This window comes from Rattus norvegicus, chromosome 1, assembly GCF_036323735.1.
Source record: "Rattus norvegicus strain BN/NHsdMcwi chromosome 1, GRCr8, whole genome shotgun sequence".
Classification (NCBI taxonomy): Eukaryota; Metazoa; Chordata; class Mammalia; order Rodentia; family Muridae; genus Rattus; species Rattus norvegicus.
The window spans coordinates 51416132-51438224 of NC_086019.1; the positions used below are offsets into that span (position 1 = coordinate 51416132).

Genomic DNA, 22093 nt, shown 5'->3' on the forward strand with positions numbered 1-22093 from the left:
GTCTTGAGTTTCATTTGTTCTAGGCATCTAGGGTAATTCAAGCATTTGGGCTAATAGCCACTTATCAATGAGTGCATACCATGTGTGTTTTTCTGTGATTGGGTTACCTCACTCAGGATGATATTTTCCAGTTCCAACCATTTGCCTACGAATTTCATAAAGTCATTGTTTTTGATAGCTGAGTAATATTCCATTGTGTAGATGTACCACATTTTCTGTATCCATTCCTCTGTTGAAGGGCATCTGGGTTCTTTCCAGCTTCTGGCTGTTATAAATAAGGCTGCGATGAACATAGTGGAGCACGTGTCTTTTTTTATATGTTGGGGCATCTTTTGGGTATATGCCCAAGAGAGGTATAGCTGGATCCTCAGGCAGTTCAATGTCCAATTTTCTGAGGAACCTCCAGACTGATTTCCAGAATGGTTGTACCAGTCTGCAATCCCATCAACAATGGAGGAGTGTTCCTCTTTCTCCGCATCCTCGCCAGCATCTGCTGTCACCTGAGTTTTTGATCTTAGCCATTCTCACTGGTGTGAGGTGAAATCTCAGGATTGTTTTAATTTGCATTTCCCTTATGACTAAAGATGTTGAACATTTCTTTAGGTGTTTCTCAGCCATTCGGCATTCCTCAGCTGTGAATTCTTTGTTTAGCTCTGAACCCCATTTTTTTTGGTTCTTTTTTTCGGAGCTGGGGACCGAACCCAGGGCCTTGCGCTTCCTAGGTAAGCGCTCTACCACTGAGCTAAATCCCCAGCCCCTGAACCCCATTTTTTAATAGGCTTATTTGTCTCCCTGCGGTCTAACTTCTTGAGTTCTTTGTATATTTTGGATATAAGGCCTCTATCTGTTGTAGGATTGGTAAAGATCTTTTCCCAATCTGTTGGTTGCCATTTTGTCCTAACCACAGTGTCCTTTGCCTTACAGAAGCTTTGCAGTTTTATGAAATCCCATTTGTTGATTCTTGATCTTAGAGCATAAGCCATTGGTGAAACCAGAGATTCTTAAGGGACAGGAAGCTGCAGCAAATGCAAAGCCAACATAGGTGACTTAGTGGGTTTCAGGCCAGCCTAGGCTACGGAGTGAGACCTTGCCTTAAAATTAAAAATAACAACAACAGCAGCAGCAGCAGCAGCAACAACAACAGCAGCAGCAATGACAAAATAACAGCGAGAATATAATACCTAGAATTCAGACATTCATCATGGGGATGTATTTTCCTATAATTTAGGAATTAGTTAAACTATTTAAGGGTGACACAAAAATATTGAAATTCATTTACGTGCATCCAGCCTCCCAATCCTTTGGATGACATGTTTCATGAAGCTTATTTTGAGAATGTAAATTAAATCTCCCAGCAGACTTCATTCCCATTTTTCTTAACTATGTCATTCAATTAAATTGGTATGACAGGGAGGTGTGCTTGATGCAGATCACAAGCTTGACGGGATGTTGAGCCGGGCCACCTGCACACTTTGCTCAGGTTGAGGATGGTGGGCAGGTTGGGGGATGTGGTCTCTACAACCTCAGCCTCTGCCAGTGCAAAGCACATGTTTCTTCCCCACCCCCTGACCCCCAGTAAAACCCAAAGGAAACACTCTTTCAGGATGGTGGATGGGTCTACCTAATGCAGTTACTTGCCAGGCTGCCTTTGTCTATCTGCGATTTTCCTGCTCTTTTTAGAACGTACGACCAGTATAGCCATTGTACATAGTGTACTGTTACTGTATGATAACTCCGCGTGAGGGCTGTGTAATGATCAAGCCAGGGTAGCTAGCCTTTGTAGCTCCTGAGACTGACCATGTCTTAGCCTACAAATTCCTTCCTTCCTTTTAGTTCGTACAAAAGAGATAATTAGTTATGAACTGTGGTCACTCTAGTGTGCTGTACAACACTGCTTGTGTCATTATCATTACTGTGTGTGTGTTTGTGTGTGTGTGTATGTGTGCACTGGTACCATGGCGTGCAAGTCTTAGAACAACTTTCAGGCATGCTGTTCTTTCCTTCTGCTCTGGGTTCTGAGGCTAGAACTCGGGCCAGCAGACAGGCAAATGCTCCTACCTACTGAGCTATCTCTCAGGCCCCATTGCTTGTGTTTTTACCACATAACATTATTAAGTTCCTTTAGTATATATTTCAGCATGTAATTAAGAAAAATTGTAGCTCATCATCTCAGAAACAGTAGTCTTTTATGTTACAATAAAGGAAAAATATTCTAATTACATGTTTGGAAACCTGTGTTAGAGAAGGCTTTAAACTGCAAATAAAAACCTCCACTCATACCCTTGTCCCTCCATACCCAAACCACTACCTTTAATGGTTAATAATAATAATAATAATAATAATCCAGATATGATTTTATAATTCTATGAGGACCAATTTTATTTTTGACTCTTTTCATTTAATTCTGTGTATTAAAAAATAATCTACAGGAAGGACAGAGACTCACCTTACTCATTGTCACAGGGTAAGTCAAAACCATATTTAATCATTGTAGTAATAGTGAAAATGTTAATTTTTTTAAAGTCACCATCTACTGAAAATGAATGCGGTAGAGAACATTCTGTGAGGAGCTAGGGATTTATCTCAGTTGGTGGAGTGCTGGATTCACAAAGCCCCGGGTTCAAAGCTCCAATGCCTTGGTGTCACAAACTTGCAAGTGGAGAATAATTCTGGAGGCAGAGATAGGAGGACCCAAAGCTCAGGGTTACCCTCAGTTGCAGAGTGAGTTCAATGCTTGCCTGAGACACCTAAGACCCTGCCTCAAAGCCACAACCATATGGCTCTCCGATATCCCTCGGACGGACCTTTGTGGTCCTGTCCCTGAGGCCTAATTTCAGCAGAACTGCTCTCACTGAAGGGCCAGAGGTTACCGCTCTACCACAGAACGATGGACAGAGAGCTTTGTTTAGGAGGGATGAGCCTATGAGGAGGCTGAAATAGATGGGCACCAATTTCTTACATTCAAGGCTAATTGATTTCCAGCATTAGATTTCTAAGATCAAACCTGGCTATCGCTGCAGTAGATACTCTTTAGATCTTAGAGGAAAACGAGAGATAGGGGCTGTTACTGAACCGCCAATCTGGAGAAAGGCAAGCAGAGTCAACGCTTCACGGAGGACTTGACGAGTCCTCAGAGTGACAAACGACTACATTTGGACCCATTTTGGGGTTGGGTCCCTCTACTGAATGCAGAGGCAGGAGATTTAACATATTAAATCAAGTTTGTTATTTGTGAAAAGGTGTTTTAGGCAGATTGGGAATTGAAGTGATTCCGATTATTTTTTTAGGCTTATTTCATTTTTAGTTTATAAAATCCTTTAAAGTATTTCTTTGTTAACTATCAAATAATTTCCTTAATAATAAGAATTCTTTGAGATGTGTCATTCTTGTAGAATTTAAAGCAAACTACTTCTTAAAAATCCTTATCAAGTCATACTTTGATTTTTGCCATTTAAATAACATTGAACGATTTGTGATTTTGTCATAATTTAATTAAAAAATTTTTTTACTTATTCACTTTACATCCTGCTCACTGCCCCCTCCCAGTCACCCTCTTCCACAATCCTTCCCCCATTCCTTCTCCCTTTCTCCTCTGAGTGGGTGGGACCCCCTGGGTATCCACAGCCAGACCCCACCCCCCAACTCTCCTGCCCCACACTTGATTTTTTTAAACCACTGAAAGAGAATAGAGTCAGAGATTCTGCCTAAATTTGGATCCAGAGAGAGTAAGGACTATGCCCAGTTGAAAAAAGAAGTTAAAGGGCAACATAGAAATGTTACATGATACAATGTATGTGCCTACTATGGGACAGTATTTGGTTATATGAGGGCCTGACACACAGTAACAATGTGGGAGGGCCTCAAAATACCCCTGCTATGACAAACAAGCAGGAGGATGCAGTTGTGACCCTGTTGATATGAAATACCCACACTGGAGTAATTCGCTGAGATGGAAATGAGAAGTGTGGTTTGATAAGCTTCCGTTTGGGATGAAGAGACATCAGAGAGCTGCTGTACCTGGATAACGCTGTGAATATTTTCAGTTCTACGTTTGCGTGATTAAATTTGCCATCTATATTTAGCACAATAAAAATAATGAATGCGAGAGCAAAGGATCCAGCTCTGATGGTCTCACTCTGTTACCTGTGGGTGTGGAGCTGAGAGACAAGAGTGGAGGGAAGGAGCCAGAATGAGCATCAGGAGGTCATCCCCCACCCCATCCCCAGCTGGAGAAGGGGGAGCGGGGTGGGGCAAGCAATCTGTTGCAGAGGAAGGCAGGCAGGATGGAGGATGTGGGATAAACAGGCTGGAGGGAAGCTGGTAGGGGGGGGGCAGGGGGATGGGAGGTGGGGAGGTAGGGGGTGGGGGGTAGGGGGTGGGAGGAGTTGGGGAGTGGGGGTGTGTGTCCTGGAGTGAGCAGAATGAAACACAGGGAGAACATAGCATGTTTGTGGGAGGGCTCCTACCAACAGAAGACAAAGGACTTAGGATAAAAGATATATATATATATATATATATATATATATATATATATATATATATATATATATGGAATGCAGCTGCTTGTGTCCCAGAGAATCTTCAACAACCTGAGGCTAGCACTCAGAATGCTGGGAAGGGAGGAGGACTCACACCCATGTCTTACAAGAAGGCTCTGGAACATTTCCAGCTGACTGGGCTCAAGCTACAGCCATGTGACCTTTCTTCTTGCTGTGTGGAAGTGATTTGTTCAAATATAAAAAGTAAGACCAAATCTCTCAATTCAACAGTCCCTTTGTGATGGCCATAATATCTGACACTGTGTTTTATGAGAGATATATCCACCGTGAGAAGATATTCTGTTCCCCGCAACCTATCCAGTGAAAAGTTGGAATAGGCCATTCATTTAATAGGGACTCTCTGACTGTGAGTTGTAATTCACCACACATAGTCAATTTATGAAAGTGCATCTTATCTTCCAGAATTGATCTTAAACCCATTAAATATGTCTATAACAGTTTGAGAATTAAAAGGATTTTTACTATAGAAATGAACTCTTAGAAATGCAATTGAGCCCCGAGCCATGCCCAGCAACAAGCTTTCATGACTAGTATAACTCTACTGCTTATTAAAACAGCTTCTCTTTGCAGCATATAGAAGCTATCATAGAGACCCGCATCTGGCCACAGTGCTGAGAAGTGATGGTAGCATGCCCCATCCCAAATGGGAAGTCTATAACATTAACCTGGCACCCAAGGCATCATGATTGATGAAGGCATGGGAAAGTCAATGGGTGGAGGAGCAGGGGGGTTGGTTACGAGTGTCTTCTGGGTATGATGGGCATGGTGCATCCATGAACTCTTCACAACTATGGTGGTTTGCACAAGACCCATGACTCAAGATCCCAGCATGGGTGGTAGAAAGGCTCTGTGGTTGAGGAGTTACAGATTGTCAACAACTTTGAGGGACAGGCAGTTTTCTTCAGTGACAAGTCTTCGATAGAATGAGTATGCCCAAGTGGTTACCACTACATCCATATGGCCAACACTAATTAGATTCAATAGGCCTACTTGTACACAAACACACACACATACACATACACATACACACAAACACACACACATACACACAAACACACACACATACACACAAACACACACACAAACACATAAACACACACACAAACACACACACATACACACAAACACACACAAACACCCACAAACACACAAACACACACATACACACACATACACACAAACACACACACAAACACACACAAACAAACATACACAAACACATACACATACACACACAAACACACACATACACAAACACATAAACACACACACAAACATACACACACAACACACACAAACACCCACAAACACATACACATACACACACAAACACACACATACACAAACACATAAACACGCACACAAACATATACACACAACACACACATACACATACAAACACACACAAACACACAAACATACACAAACACACACATACACAAACACACAAACACATACACACACATAGAAACACACATACACACATAGAAACACACATACACACACATGCATACACACATACAAACACACATACACACACATACAAACACACATACAAACACACATACACACACATACACACACACATACACAAACACATACACAAACACATACACACACATACAAACACACATACACACACATAGAAACACACATACACACATGCATACACACATACAAACACACATACACACACACACACACACACACACACACACACACACACACACACGGACATGCAGGCACTCAGGCACACATGCAGGCACGGAACAACAAAACCAGAGGAGAACATAAATTAGAGAAGGGGATGCAAGGGAGGCATGTGGAATGTTGGAGATGGCGGATATGATTAAAATGCATTGTATACATATGAAATGTTGAAGAAAGAGTAGAAACATAGCATATGATTTGAAAATCACTTATCAGTTCTCCACTAAGGGGAAAACATGCAGGCCTGCTGGCTTTGAGTCTGAGATCTCGCGAGCTCATTATAGCCAGTGGTATGCTACTTAGCACTTTGCATAAAAAACCATGAAGGGAATGATTGGAATCTCCAAGTTGTTTCGTGAAACACCTGTCTTGGAAAACACAGTGCACAAAAGGCCCGTTCTTGGGCTGTGGGACTAAGATGCGCTCCCCCCATTCTACTGCTTCAGGAAAGTGAACGCTTGCACACCAGAAACTTCTAATCCTACAGAAAGTAAAGTTCCCTGCTCCAGTTTAATCCATGGTTAAGCTGCTAGTCATGTGACCATGCATCTATCACTTCATTTCCAGTCAAGAAAGAAAAGCAAAATGGAGTCACCTTGGTTCTGGGACACTTTCGGTAGAGAGGGAGTGCCTCTGTTGGAACAGGTTTCAGAAGCGGGCCAGGCTCGCCTTGATCTCTGTCCATATCTGAAGATGGCCTTGGACTTCCAAGAGTTGGGATTACAGGCATGGACCACCACCTCTGCCTTTAGGTGGTTCTGGGGCCTGACTCAAGGTTTCATACGTGCTAGACAAGCATTCTGCCAACTGGGCTACAGCCTCAGCTAAGAGGTGCTTTGGAACGAGGGCTAAGAGGTCCCAGAGACACTAACAGCAATGAACTGTGCAGTGTGTCCCCTCCACCAAACACACTTTGAAACTGAGGTTGGAGCTTACCAAACCGTCTGATGGTAACCTAAACCAGAAACGCCACCCATCAAACGATGCAGGGACCTGCTCCTCTCCTGGTTAAATGTTAAACACAGAGACTCCTTTTGCTAGACCTGCGTTCTTCACATTGCATTCCTAGCAGGCTCCAAAGAAAAGTAACATTTCTTTGGTTTCCATCTGGCTGAATTTATTTTCAATCTGCACTTGTTCTGTAATCCTGCCCCCCTCCCCATTTCCTCACCTCAGCCTCGAGAACCCGTGTTGCATGGGCCTTGGTTTGCAAAATGCACCCCGTACCCCATACCCCTATGCAGTTCAAGTTGTTTGGAACTCTGGTAAAATTGCCTCTGCCTCCTGAGTGCTGGGATTTGGTGCCCACAGAACGGGGCCTGGCCTGCTCTGTATTCTTGTACTGCAGATTTCTCTTGTTAAACACAACCGCAGAGAACAAAGTGCTTAGAGTCAAGAGACAGGAAGTTTCAGGGTTGCAATGCTACCTCCTGGGATAGGTATCCCACCGTTCTCCAGCAGAACAAAAATAGTCCGTGTCTATAATGTTCAGTACAGCTGCTACCCGCCCCATGTGACCACTAAGCACTCAGAGTGGGGCTACTGTGAGGAACTGAGCTGTTGGTTATATTGAGCTTGGATGTAAGTGGCAGTGTACATGTATGTTGAGCAGCATAATGTAGAGAGAGGTCAGAGCACCATCAAAGTAACCCCACACATTCAGTAGTCTCTTCGGTGGACGTAGCTTGTGGAGTGAGACCAGGGGTCTTCGGTAACTTGTGACTACCACGACTTCCTAGCTGGAACTGAACATTTTGAAAGGATAAAATGACTTCATCCTTGTGTAAGTTTTTCGTCATTGTGATGAAACGCATGGAAAAGAAAGGTGCAAGGGAAGAACGGGTTTTTGTCCGTTTGTCTATCTAGGCTCACCGTGTAGGTACTTTCTATTCACAGTCGCATGACGACATACGTCACTTCTGCGCCTGCCCTGAGTGGAGGAAAGCAGCTTACATCAGGGCAGGGAAAGAGAGGGAAGAGGGTTGCCTAGGAACAAGCTATTATTTTCAAAAAGGATGGCTCAAGGGACTTTCTTCCAGCTACCAATCTCTACTTCCAACGCCCCTATTCAGCTACGAACTCTTCTATTGACGTGCGTTCTGCCCGGCCACCCCATCACCCTCACAGCAACCCCAGATGGGGACCATGCCTTCGGCAAGGAGCTCCTCAGAAGGTAGCTCGTATCCAAACAGTGATCCTTGCCTTTATTTAAACAAAACACTGACTGGTGACAAGCAGGACGGTCAGATCTGTGCTGGATTATAAAACACACTCTTCAAATCGCAGAACACCGTCTTTCGAGGAACATTTGTCAATTGACAAACACTTTGCAGAGGAATGGTATGTGGGAACTTGCTTGTACATTTGTGAACGGCTTCTTTAATTAAAATAAAGACTCCCCGAAGCTTTCTATCTTTGCGCTCCAAGCTGTCTCACAGGCAGAAAGTCTAGCAAGACTTATTTCCAGTCTGCAAATGAGCCAATCTTGGAGTTGAAATTAGATTTTTGGACACATGTCAAATAAACAAGGAATGCATATTTTTTGACATTTCCTAGCATTGATTTTCTTTCATAAAGGCTTTTTGATGAGAAACGCTTTATGGATTTAAAATTAACATATCAACCTTGGCATGGTTCTACTTGGGGCATGTTTTTAGGCTCGGGCACTTATGGCGAAGGCGGTGAGGCAGAGCCTGGAGTTTCGTGCTTGATGGTGTCTGTTTAGTCATCCTGACGAATGCTCATCTTGTCTGGTGTCTCCTTGAATACATCATGGTGTAAGCCGCATCCATGTGGAGTCTTGATTTTAACTCTAGTTCTTTAAGAAAGAATGAACCCATTATAGTTGACAAAATATTTCATTATAATTTATGTATTTTCATAAAAATAAACCAAGATCTCCTTAAAGAGCAGCAAAGGAAGCCAGGCATGATGGCACGGGTCCGTGGTTCTGGTGAGGGCTTCCTTGGCTACCTATTGAGTTTAAGGCTAACCTGGGATATAGAAAAGCCTGTTGCAGAAGGAAGAACAAAGAGAACCGTCCCCCAGCCCTCACATCAGCAAACACCGAACGCCTATTGCCTGTTTCTAAACTCAGTGTATTGTTAAAGGGCTCTATATCCTATTGGCTAATTTGAGCTTTAATTCATTCATAACTTAAATCTTTGTATCTTCACTGACTCCTTCCCTACACAAAGACAGATGAGAAGGGTCTGATTCTCACCTCACTAAAATCCTCAGTAAGTTCAAAGTCCCCGATTTTCACCACAGATACAACATAACCATACTCTGCATGTGCCTACGGATCTAGGTTTGACGCAGTGTTTACAACTTGGAGCTTGTGCGATTTTAAAGACCAGTTCTGAGGAAAGTGGTGCAAGGTAGCTTTGCTTTAGAAGACTCAGGAGGGGCCTGTGTTGATGAGGGACCAAGGCACATGCTACACTGTCACCCTCTAACTCAGCTCTTTTCCATGCAGGCATTGTCTGTTAAAGAAAGGGGTGACTGTTGAGGGCCTAAAGAAATTCCTTCTCATATCCTTAGCAGAATAGGGTTTTAAGAGGAGGAGAGATGGCTCAGTGGTTAAGAGTCTTCCAGAGGACGCAGGTTTGATTCCCACTATCCACACAGCGGGTCACAGCTATCTGTAGCTCCAGTTCCAGGGGATCAAACTCCCTCATCCAGACATATGTGCAGGCAGAACACCAATGCAAGTGAAATAAAAATACATTTGTAAAAAGAATATGGTTTTACAGGCCTTGATTTCCTTCCGGTTCATATTAAATCTTGTTTCTGGATTTCTAATTTAAAACAGAAAAGGATTCATTAAAAATTCAGTTATTATTAAAAAAAAGTCTCTCAGATATATTCCAGTCCAAGATAGCACCAAATAAGACAAACATGTTTGGTTTATCGGGGACACAGGAGGTTTGACTCTCACAGCTCTTTTCCTTCTAGGTCAGTGACTATGATGGTTCATATTTGGCCGCTATTTTCTAGCATTAAACATGTCAACATTTTGCATAGGAGTCATAAAAGTTAGTGAGGTAGTTCTGATGCATTGTGAGAAGGCCGCAGGGAACAGTGCATCATAGACATCCCTCAGGAAGTCAATTAATGTTTTTATGAGCCATAGACCAAATACGATCAAAGGTTTAGCTCAGAATGGGGATCAGGTTATTTGATCCATATATATACTTTCTTGAGTCCTGGTGAAATATAAATATTCTGTGCTCAGTGGAAACTAAAATCTCAGTGCTCCCAGAAGTAAGAGAGTGCTCCCAAGAGTAAGAGATGTCATATGACTGCGTGCACAAACTCGCTGTCTGGTGTCCCAGGGAACCTTTGATAGGCGATTTCTGTAGTGCTTCTGTATTCTGGATGGACTTTCTGCGGTCTCTACACATGGCATTAAATCCTAGGAGTGCTATTAAGACCCTCTGTTGTAAAAGTGTGTGAAAGCACTTAAACACTTTCTCAAGGCATCTTTGTGAGGTCAGGGAAACAGTTCTAACTCTGGGATCACTGAGTGGAAGACAATTCCAGTCTATTCCTGTTGCTTCTGCATTACTCGAGCTACTCCCTCATTCATTTACTCCACGCAACCTCAAACACATGACTTTACCATGAAGAAGAAGAATATAGACTCAGGGCAGGAATACGGGGAGGGATAATCAGTACAAAATTTCAACTCGCATCCTAGGAAGTGGTACCTTCTTTTGAATCATTTTTTACCCTAGTAACGAATCTGCCATGACCAGGTCTGCCAGGCTATTGCCAGATGGACCTGGACCATCACAGAAAACCTTCTAATAGCATGTTAGCTGATCCTCACTGCTCCTTGGCATCTGGTGAACTCAGTGACAGAAAGACAGAAAGGGTCAGGGGATCTCATTTTCCAATGGGCGAGGATATGTGCAAATGAGGAATCCCTAATTCCTTAAGCCCCAGTCAATGAAGTCTTCACCCTGAGATTCATTCCTACTCTCCAAGGTTCATATATATAGCCCTGGTTTACCCTGAAGTAAGTGTATGTGTACAAGCTCGCCCTGGATAAAGTTATATGCACAAACTAATATCATCTCAGAGAGCTGTCTTATTGAAGATCGTTGGAGGTCTTGATCAAGAAAGCTGTAACACTAAGATGCTTGAAGAAGCCCCCCCCAACCCCACACGTACTCCTGAGAGGGAGGGAATGGAGGACATAGAACCATAACTCGACTCTAACATGCATGCCACAGAAAACTATACACAGTAGTAGTCATGGATACACATTGGTCCAGGCACACACCGCCGGTCACATGACTAGCTGATTAGCCCGATTAGTCTGGAGCTCAATGCACAGGTGGTGTGGCTGTGAAAATGAAGCTGGGTCATTCTGAGATACACCCCTACTTAATTTGCAAGTTCCATGTCTTGAACCAAAGTGCAAACAAATGACATTACTTCTAAGAGTTAGTCAGGAAAAGCAACTTTTTCAAGACTTAAAAGGTCTAGGATGTAGATCTCTGCTAGAGATGGAGCTTGATTCAGCACAGATTCTAGATGATATGACGGAGTAGATCAAATGAATGTTCTCCAAGCAATTTCTCTTGAATATCAGGCCTTATAGGTAAGTGTAATGGATATTGGTGAAGCCTTTGGTGACTATCTTAGTCATTGTTTTATTGCTATGAAGACACACCTTCACCAAGACAACTTATAAAAGAAAGCATTTAAAATTGGGTGCTTGCTAATAGTTTCAGAGGGTGAGCCCATGGCAATCATGGTAGGGAGTGTGGCTTCAGGCGGGTAGGCATGGTGAGAATTAATAGTTGATCCACATGCAGCAGGCAGAGAGTGAGAGACTGGGCCTGTTGTGAGCTTTACAAACTTCAAAGTTCATCCTCCCCCCTCACCCCCCAGTTACACATCTCCTCCTCCAAGTCCAGCCTTCTAATCCTTCCCAAACAGTTCCGACCAAGTACTCAAATACATGAGCCTCTGGGGGCCATTCTCCTTCAAACCACCACAACAACCTATTAAATATGTCTGTATTTACTGCGCACTAAATGCCATTTTAGCTAATTTATACTTTTGCTATTTAGAATCCACACTAGTCTTCTATTGGCTGCTGTGAGATAGGCTGTTCTGGAGTACAGGTTGGAAGAGAGGGGTTTACGGTGATTAGTCGTTGGCAGGACCAGCCTTGCAATCAAAATGTCAACCTAAGCTCCTGTTTAGGTGTTATGGAATCTCTTCAGTCCTTCAACTAACTGGGTTAATGTCCTTTTGTGAAAGTTGGGGATCTGAAGCAAAGGGTGAAGATGAGGTCAATTTGTGTTTGCCAAGAAGCTAAAGATATGAGAACCAGTGGAAGCTTGGAGAGAATAGAAAGACTGCAACAGAAGGGAGTTGGGGGGTGGGGGAGAGGGGAGGAGAGATCAATTAAACCATTGTAAATTCATTTTATGCTTTGTTTTCCTTTCAACTTCAGATTGCAAGTGACAAGTGATGCTAGTTAAAATACGTTCACAGACTCTTTGCTAGTTTTCATGCTAAGGCCTAGTTCTTCACCCTTTGAGGATAGCATGGATCTCCTGTGTAGATTCAAGTTGAAGTGATGGTGAGTGACTTGGAGGATTAGATCCCACAGGTGAGATTCCCTCTTTGCCCTCTCACTTGGGTCACGTGCTCATAGAAAGGTTAGCTGCCATCTTGGAGACAAACAGCAGAGAACAGGGCACTGTGGTGAGAGACCATGCCTTCTGGCAGCAGCCAAGACAGAACTGAGATTTTTTTTCTTTTTTTTTTTTTTTTTTGCCTCCAAACACGTGGTTCAAGGAGCCAACCAACAGAAGGTCTCTCTGCTTGAGTCAAGCTCTCAGAGGGATGTTCCCCTCTGACTGCAACCTCATGGCACGCCGAGGCACAATTCCCAGCCAAAGCCTTTGTTTGTATTTGTGACTCCTGACCCTTAGAAGCTCTGGGACATAACAAATGTCCTAAGAAATGAGGAGATGTAGGGATGTGGGGCTATTTGTTACACAACACCAGCTAACGAATCAACCCAACAATTCTACTCCCTCAAACAATGAACAGAACGAGTCAAATTAAAACATTATCCAGATTTCTTAAGGACAAAGGGACGCCTAATGATAGCCACCCCCTTTGAGGTCAAGTTCTCACATAACCCAAAGGCATTACAGCCATTCAAACAACCTCTAAAGCAAATTCCTGAGCCAGGGAGATGGTCCAGTGGGCACTTGGCACCAAGTTCGTGACTCAGCTAGTGACCTCCAGGATCCACACAGTTAGAGGAGAGAACTGACTCCCACAAGTCATCCTCAGATGTTCACCCCCAAATTAAATAAATGTATTAATTTTTTAGAAAGTAATTTCTCAGGATTTGCAGTTTAAATATATAGGCTACTCATGATACCACACTGTATTTAAACAAAATTGAACCCAAATACACAAATATCACATGAATGCTTCCAAAATACAAAAGACATAAAACCTTGAAAGCTCTCAGAGGAATGTAAGAAACAGTGTAAAAACAAGGCCAAAGAAATCGTCTGCCTCATGAAGTCATATTAAAATGCAGCATTTTAGGCAGAACCATTCAGATAATAGCAGACAGATATATGAAACTAGCCATCAGTCTAAAATGACTGTAAGTCACTTGAAAAGAAAGTCTTTGACAGGATTCTGATCCCTAACTGTGACAGCCAACCTTAAGCTATCCACAGTCAGTGTGGACTACATGGTGCCTGGTGGAGGCCAAGGTTGGGGCTAGGGCTTGATTTGCACAGGTTTTGAGGACATCACACTTACCTGAGTCTTCATTTACCCATGACTATGATTATTAACCCAGAGGCAACTTTTGTTTATGTGTTTGTTTTCCTTTTGGGGCATCACGATATCTCACTCTCCTTCAACTCTTACTTCCTCTGCTGCACAACCCTGGCTTTGTGAGGCGAGTCACAGGACACACACAGGCTTCACTAGAACAACAGACGCTGATGTACGCACAAGATTGACTTAGCCAAGAGTTAGGCCTGGGCGCTAAGACTTGGCTAACTTGTACCCTTGTCCTGAAAGCTCCTCATGAGCCCACAATTCTAAAAGAAATGTTTCCCATCGATGATCAATAGCATCTTGTAAAACTGCACACATTCCTACCCAGCCTGCTTGAGATTTAATATCAGCATTAGTAGCCATTTGTTGTCGCTGGAACCTCTAATTTAGTGAAGGTTTGGGGATTGGCACAAACTTCCCCTTGATGGACAGAGGTGTGTGTGGGATCTGCTCAGCTCATCTTTGACCTCTCAGAACATCTTTCCTTCCTCTTCCTTCTTCCCTAACAGGCGCCATCAGCCTTGAGTACTTTGTTTCAAAGTGTGCTTTTGAGTTTTACTTGCATTCATCATCCTAGTTCCTGAGACACTGAGGCAAACCGACTAAACCTCCGGGGTTGGGGGAGGGGGAGGGGACATGTCGGGACGACCATGACACGGACTCGAGTCCTCCTCCACTTTTACTCTGAGGGTTTTGAGAAGACTTTCTCTGCCCCCCCTGCATCAACTGAACACGGCAAGGAAAGCGTACAGGTCTGGTGTGGGGGTTTCGCGCATCTTAAAACGAACATCCCAATAAACAGAGAGCCGAATATCCCAGAATAACTCACAACTCCTCCTTCCAAAATAAATACAAACATTTTCATAGGTCGAGTCCCACACAGGAATGAAGAAAAAGACCAATTTGTTTTTCTGTAATCAGTTCAAATATATCTGAGCCTGAAAGGAAAATGCAAGCGGCGGCCCTAGCTTACCCACAAAAGGAAGGCGCACACCACCAAGCACCACCGGATGTGGTCAGTACTCACCCCACAGCCCAGGCCGTTGCCCCCTTCACAGGTGACTTTCTTCTGGCCCTGTTCAGGCAGCAGCCCAGCTCCGCAGCCAGGACGGGGGCACAGCACACCTCCCATCTGCAGCACGCACTCCTCGGCACCATACTGCTGGTACCTGTTGTACTGGAGGAAGCCAGAGGCAAGGGGTGAGCTTTGCACAGTGAGACAGAGCGGTCTCAGATGACTTACTTCTGCTTGAGGCTCCCAGTTGAAGGACTCTGGGATTGTGTTCTCAATTTGGTTCACTTTTGGGGGTGGGAGTGTATGGTAGTGGGGGATTTGAGGATGAGGATACGGGGTTAAAGGTATGACCCAGCACAGAGAAAGTTTTCCAAACTCAAACACAAAATGAACTAGTTCATAGCCAGGCATGGTGCCAGAAGCCTGTAATCCCAGCACTTGGGAGGTAGGGGGCAGGAGGACTTTGGGGTTATCCTAGGGTACAAGAAACTTTTCCTGAAAACCCAGGGGGAAAGTGATGTATATATTTAACATATTTTTCTTTAGAAAACAGATTTTTTTCACCCAAATCTAGTGTTCTGTGACACTGTGTCCATAAACTGTACTCTAACTGTTAGGATGTATATGTGTGTATTAAATGATTAGTGTGATCAGTCTTTTAAGGCAATATATTTGCATATTTCTATTCCAGATTTGATGGGGTCTTATAATCACTAAGAAAACAGACCTCGTAGTTGTTGACAACCTGCAGGTTGATGGTGGGCTTGAAGAAGAGGACTGCCAATCAAAGAGCATTCGCCTGGTATTCTACCTGGTTCTCTTTCCACTGGCTTCATTAAAACACAGAAGGCTGAGCAGCTATAGCACGTACACCATTACCTCAGCCGCACCAACACCATTACCTCAGTCCCGCCAACACCATGGTTTCTGTAACTCCAACCCCAATCCAACCTTCACCCTCAGCAGCGCCAAGTCTTTGAATGGAGAACCCAGATAGGACGGTTTGAATGAAAATGTCCGCAGTGGCTCACAGTGAGTGGCACTATTAGGGGGCGTGGTCTTGTTGGAGGAAGTGTGTCATTGGGGGTGGGGTTTGAGGTTTTTAGACGCTGAAGCCAGGGCCAGGACCAGGGCCACTGTCGCTTCCTGTTGCTGTGGAACTGCAGATGTAGAGCTTTCAGCTACCTCTCCAGCTCTGTGTTTGCCATGCTTCCGGCCATGAGGATAATGAACTGAACCTCTGAACTGTGAACCATCCCCACCTAAATGTTTTCCTTCATAAGAGTTGCCATGGTCATGGTGTCTCTTCACAGCCATAGAAACCCTAACTAAGACACCAAGCCAGCCCCATGGTGCATCCAAAGCTTCCTGAACAGGAATGCAAGCAGACATAGACTTCTGCTGGGCCAGAGAGAAGGTGCAGAAAGGAATGAGAGGGAAGATGGGTGGGAAAGGAGTCTGGAGAGGGAGAGAGAAGGCCTGGAGATAGGGCTAGATCAGAAAATCAACCAACCAATCAATCAATCAATATCTCTGTCTCTGTCTCTCTGTCTCTGTCTCTCTGCCTATCTCTGTCTCTCTGTGTCTCTGCCTCTCTTTCTGTCTCTCTCTGACTCTCTCTGTCTCTGTCTCTGTCTCTGTCTCTCTCTGTCTCTCTCTCTCTCTCTCTCTCTCTGTACATGCAACACATTCATGTACACAGGGAAGTACTCTTATTGGGAGAGAGACTTCTAAAGTCATCCCTTCCTTCCTTTCACAGCCTAGGTTTATAGCACCAGGTCCTTCACCTATCAAAGAACAGTCTCCAGGCCTACCTACCATTGGAGAGACACCCTTAGGGCAGGGAGGATTCTGAAATCTCTGCCTTTATTCCCTTCTCCCTAAGGGCCCTTTAATCTGGGAGTCAGGAGATAGGTGAAATGTCCCTTCTTGATGGGATCCTGGTCTGGCAGTATAATTTGGGAAGGCCCAGGAGACGCCCACTTCACTTTTGTCTTGAGCCCACTTTGCAACAGAAGAGAAGGTGACCAGGCTCACTGAGATACCCTCCCTCCCCTCTGCTGCCATTGCAAATCCATACACTGGTGCCTTTGGGGTTTCTTCATTGTCTGGGTTTGGGGTAGGGACAACTAGAAGCCATCTCCTCTTACATCATTTACTTAGTACCCTTTTGGGGCACCAGACCCTGAGGTCTTTTCTGTCAGAGTTCTAGGCTGTTCCCCACAGAGACCGCCATAAGCTTATGTGTCGCAGTGATAAAAACACTGACCAAAAGCAGTTTTTGGAGGCAGGGCTTATGTGGCTTACCAGTCACAGCCCATCATCTAGGGAAACCAGACTCAAAACAAACTTAAACAGGGGCCTGGAGGCAGGGACTGAAGCAGAGACCCGGGAGGAATGCTGCTTACTGGCTTGCTTCCTCTGCCTTGCTCAGAGATTTTTTTTCATATACAGTCCAGGCCTACATGCCTAGGGATTGCACGCCCCATATTGGGCTAGGCTCTCTCATATCAATTAGCAATTAAAAAAACATCCACCCCGTAGACATGTCCACAGGCCAGTGTGATCGGGGCAATTCCTCCATTGAAGTTCCCTCTTGGGTGACTCTGTTTCACGTCAGGTTGACAAAAACGAACTGGCGCTCTCTGCTTCGGGAACATTGTACGCCTGACTTCTTGTCTGAGCTCTGGTCCCCGTAGTGGTGTCCTTGGCCCGTGGAGAAAAACTGGAATTTCATGGGAACACACAGCTCCTAAGGTAGTGTTCTGACATTATCAGATCATCGTGGCTTCTAAACTCGGATCACTGAAGTGGATTTGCCAAGCTATTAACTGGTTTATGCAACCTTTGCTGAGAGTCCACTCTGTATCCATCAGATACCCCCGAGGGCCTGATTTGAGGATGGAGCCCTGGAGACCACCAGGATCCCTGTCCTCATCTATGAGGTGATCACAGCAAAGGTCAAAAGATGAACATGAACAACGTTTTGAGTGGGCAGTGAGCAAGGGGAATAATAAAGAAGGATAGGATAGGCTCCTGGGGGGAAGACGGTCATCACGAGTATACGCAGTGTTTGGGGAAAGCCTTCCAGACGAGGCACACTTCAGCAGATATCTGAAGGAGATGTGAAGGGAAGCCTGTGGCTCCCCAGGGAAGGAGTTCTGCAGCCAGAATAGCAGATGGGACAAAGGTCCTGAGGCCATATATACTTGGCTGGTTTGAGCGATGCTTGTAAGAGCAGTGGGATTGAGACTGAGTGAGCCAGGAAATAGGAGAGACAGTGAAGGCACAGGGTTCATGGGAATCCTGGATGTCTGGCTCCCTGATGGCTATTGTAAGAACTCTGACTGTTTCTCTAAAAGATACCAGGAGGCTTGGAGATCTCTGAGCAGAGGATTGGTACGACTTGACTGATGTTTTAAAGGCATCTGTCTGACGGAAACACTCAAAATAGACTCTAAAGGGCACAGGGGATGCAAGAAGCAGAGATGCTTGCCTGAGCTCTCTTTGGCAGTCAGCGTGAGTGCTGATGGCAGCCTGGACCACAGAGATGGTGTGGAGGTGGGGGGTCAGTGGTTGAAGCTGGACATGTGGAAAGGTAGAAATGATAGAACTTTCAGGCAGATTGCTTGCCTGGTAGGAGACAAAGAGAAGTCAAGTTTGAGTGTGATACATTCCCCTTAGGTGGGGAGGGAGGGAGTATACTGGAATGAGGTATGGATATGTGTGTGTGTATGTGTGTGTATGTGTGTGTGTGTGTGTGTGTGTGTGTGTGTGTGTGTTATGGGAGTATAAAAAAGAAATCATTACTTCTGTCACACTTATGTTCAGTTCTGACACCTGATACACAAGTACCTGGGAATGTTGAAGAGCCCACTCAATGGCTTAGTTAATTTAGAAGGTGTAGGTTGTGGATATAAATTTAAAGTTCTCCTCTATTCCCTCACTTTTCTGGTCCCATGGAAACAAGACAGGAGAGCTGAATGAACCTCTTTATGTACATGCAAATGATCTGTATACACAATGGTATGCACAATGTGTGTTGTCAATGGCACAGTCTATGGTCACATATTATAAACAGATTTTCATAGGAGATGGCTTTCTGGGAAATATAAGTAAGCTATGTAGTTATTAGTGTAGGAAATGAGGTATTTCATTGAAGGATTAGATGATTTATATAATTGAAGGACTGTGTATTTTTACCTTTCTCTACCTACCTATATATACAATAAGAACTCTATAACTAAGCTGTCTCTAGCCCATTGTGCTTATTAGATGGAGCCTCATACTGGGGTCCATGCTGGCCTTGACCTTGAGGTAGCTTTCCTGCCTTGGCTTCTCAAGTGTTTCCTGTACAAGTCAACCCTCCAGTTTTCTCACTCATTTTAAAAACTAGACATCCTCTTTCCTTCGCTGCTCTTCTTCTACACAGGTTTCTCCTCATTGTGGGGCTTTTTCTTGGGGAGGAAATTAGGTTGGTTAGATTTTTTTTTTATTCTGAGGAAGTTCAGTCCCTTTGAAGTGATTTTTATGCAGACTCCTTATATCCATCCTGTATCCATCTCTCTCACTGTCTGTCTGTCTGTCTGTCTGTCTGTCTGTCTGTCTATCCATCCATCCATCCATCCATCCATAGGTATAGTATAGATAGATATCTGTACTGTGAGCCTCAAATCACGGCTTACCGGCAGTTTGCATACACTGTAAGAACAGAATGAGTTAGTGGACTCTAACTATTAAGTTTCAGTAATTAAATAATTCTAATAAAATAACAGCAATGGATATTAATAAAAGTGTATCTATACAAATGAGTTTAAAAACAATTGTTCTTAACTGGGGGGTGCAGTTTACTGGTAGAGCACTTACCTAACATGAACGACGGCCTGGGTTTCATTCTCACAACAACAACAACAACAACAGCAGCAACGCACATACGCATACCACAAAGCACACATACACACCATACATAAACACACACACACACACACACACACACACACACAGACCATTATTCTATGAAATTTGTAAGAAAATCTTTTGACCTAAAACTAATAATGTGATAGTATTTGAAGCAAGCTTAATGCCCTAAGGAAATAATTTAGGCATGTAATTAGCAAACAGCCTTGTTTAGTTTCTTTCAAGAGATGACCCACATTTCCACAGACTCCTCTTAACCTCTCAGGGGCATGACAAACAGATTTTATTGGGAGCACACCACTCTAAGCTTCATGGAGAGTGTGCTAAGTAGAGCAGAATATCTATGTTTTCCTCAGTGTAAAATTTATGGAATTGTGGTAGGTCATTGATAAATGGATTCCAAATGGCAAAACCAGCTGTTCCTTTAACTCGTCTTGCATTATTTCCATGGGGGGGGGTTTACTTTCTAACCTTGGATATCACTTTATAAACAGACCTAATTTGGAGAATGTGACTACATGGTAACATAGCCTAGGCCTAAGAAAATCAAAGCAAGTAATTAGCCACAAATAACTTATTGTTTGCCTTTGGAATACATGGTGTGTATGTGTGTGTGTGTGTGTGTGTGTGTGTGTGTGTGTGTGTGTGTGTGTGTACTAATATTAGATTATCAAACTTCTAATTTAAGCTTTGGTTAAATCTAGTTTACAAATTTCCAGACATGATTTCATAAAGTAGATAGTTCATAGATAACTTGTATCATACTTTTATTGTTATCAAAACACCTGGAAAAAAGCAACTGAAGAGGGAAGGGTTTATTTTTGGCTCACAGTTTCAAGTACATTATGATGGGGAAGTCAAAGCAGCAGGAGTTTGAAGCAGCTGGTCATATCATGTCTGCCTTCAGCATGAAGAGAGCATTGAACACTTGGGCTCAGCCAAGGGAGTGGTGGCACCCACAGTGGTCAGGTCTTTTCATCTTAGTCATGCCCTACAGGCATGTCCTTTCCCTCAGTGATTCTAGGTCTCAAGTTGATAATTGAGATCAACTATTGTATCTAAAATAGTTTATATTTTGTTACATAATATTTGCAAAAGCTTTTTAAAAAATAATCATGCCATGAGACTCTTCACCCAAGGAAAATAACAAATCATTTGCTCATAGTTCATGGAAACATAATGACAGATGCAATTTTGAATGTCTCACCTCAGTAAAATCGTAGCTTATTTTTATGCTTTCTACCTTATTTGTGGGATAAAAATTCCTTCTTTTGTGTGCACTCACATAGACTCTCATAGATTCTCTTAAAAACAAGAAATATTCATTTGAAAGTACCAGGCTTATTGGGATTTCAACAAAAATCATATTTTAGGATTCTAAATAATGACTCATGGGATAGTATGATGAAACAGATCCTGTATTTTGTTGGCCTGAAGGTAGTTAGAAGTGTTGGACTGAGCAGATTATCATTCAATAATGAGGCAGAGGTCACTGGTTCAAGCCCAGTGTGGGCCAGTGATCTTCCTTTTTCTTTTTTACTGATAGACTGCATGCTAAGTCCATGAAAGAACATGGGTGATTGCCTGAGGAGTCAGGCTAGGAAAGAACTGTGCTTTTGTGGCCTTCTGTTTTCTGTTTCACTCTTGGGCTTAATTTGCATGCTTTCCTGGGGAAAGTAAAGCAAGAGAGGAAATCTAGATTTTAAAAGTCAGAGAAATGTTAAGAACAGGGGAAGGAGGCTGAGACCAGGATGGGGGAGAGCTGGCAGATGTTCTGTGAAAGTGAGTCAGGACTTGTCAGCCATCCAGGAGCTGCCTGCCCCCAGGCAACTGCTTGGAGACTGGTTTTGTGCTGTCCTGGTGTTTTCCAGAGCATCCTTTTGGGGGCACTCAGGTACAGCTGTTGGGCCTCTTTTGCCTTCTTCCGGCATGGATTCTGGCTTCTGTTAACTGAAGCTATGAGGGTGGTCCTTGGGGCAGGTGGATGTGTCACTTGCCCTCCCTGGATCACTGGTAGAAGACCTGTTGTTGGGAAACTGGTACTCTGTACCCC

At 43.7% G+C, this 22093-nt stretch overlaps 1 protein-coding gene across 13 annotated transcripts in view; it reads right to left on the reverse strand.

Annotated features, from left to right (window-relative positions):
* Prkn (parkin RBR E3 ubiquitin protein ligase) overlaps positions 1-22093 on the reverse strand; it is a 1193833-nt gene that overhangs the window by 179722 nt on the left and 992018 nt on the right. For all 13 annotated transcript variants that reach the window (XM_063272040.1, XM_063272046.1, XM_039088710.2 and 10 more), the window contains 1 exon segment: positions 15136-15285. In XM_063272040.1, coding sequence (XP_063128110.1) covers positions 15136-15285 — 150 coding nt within the window.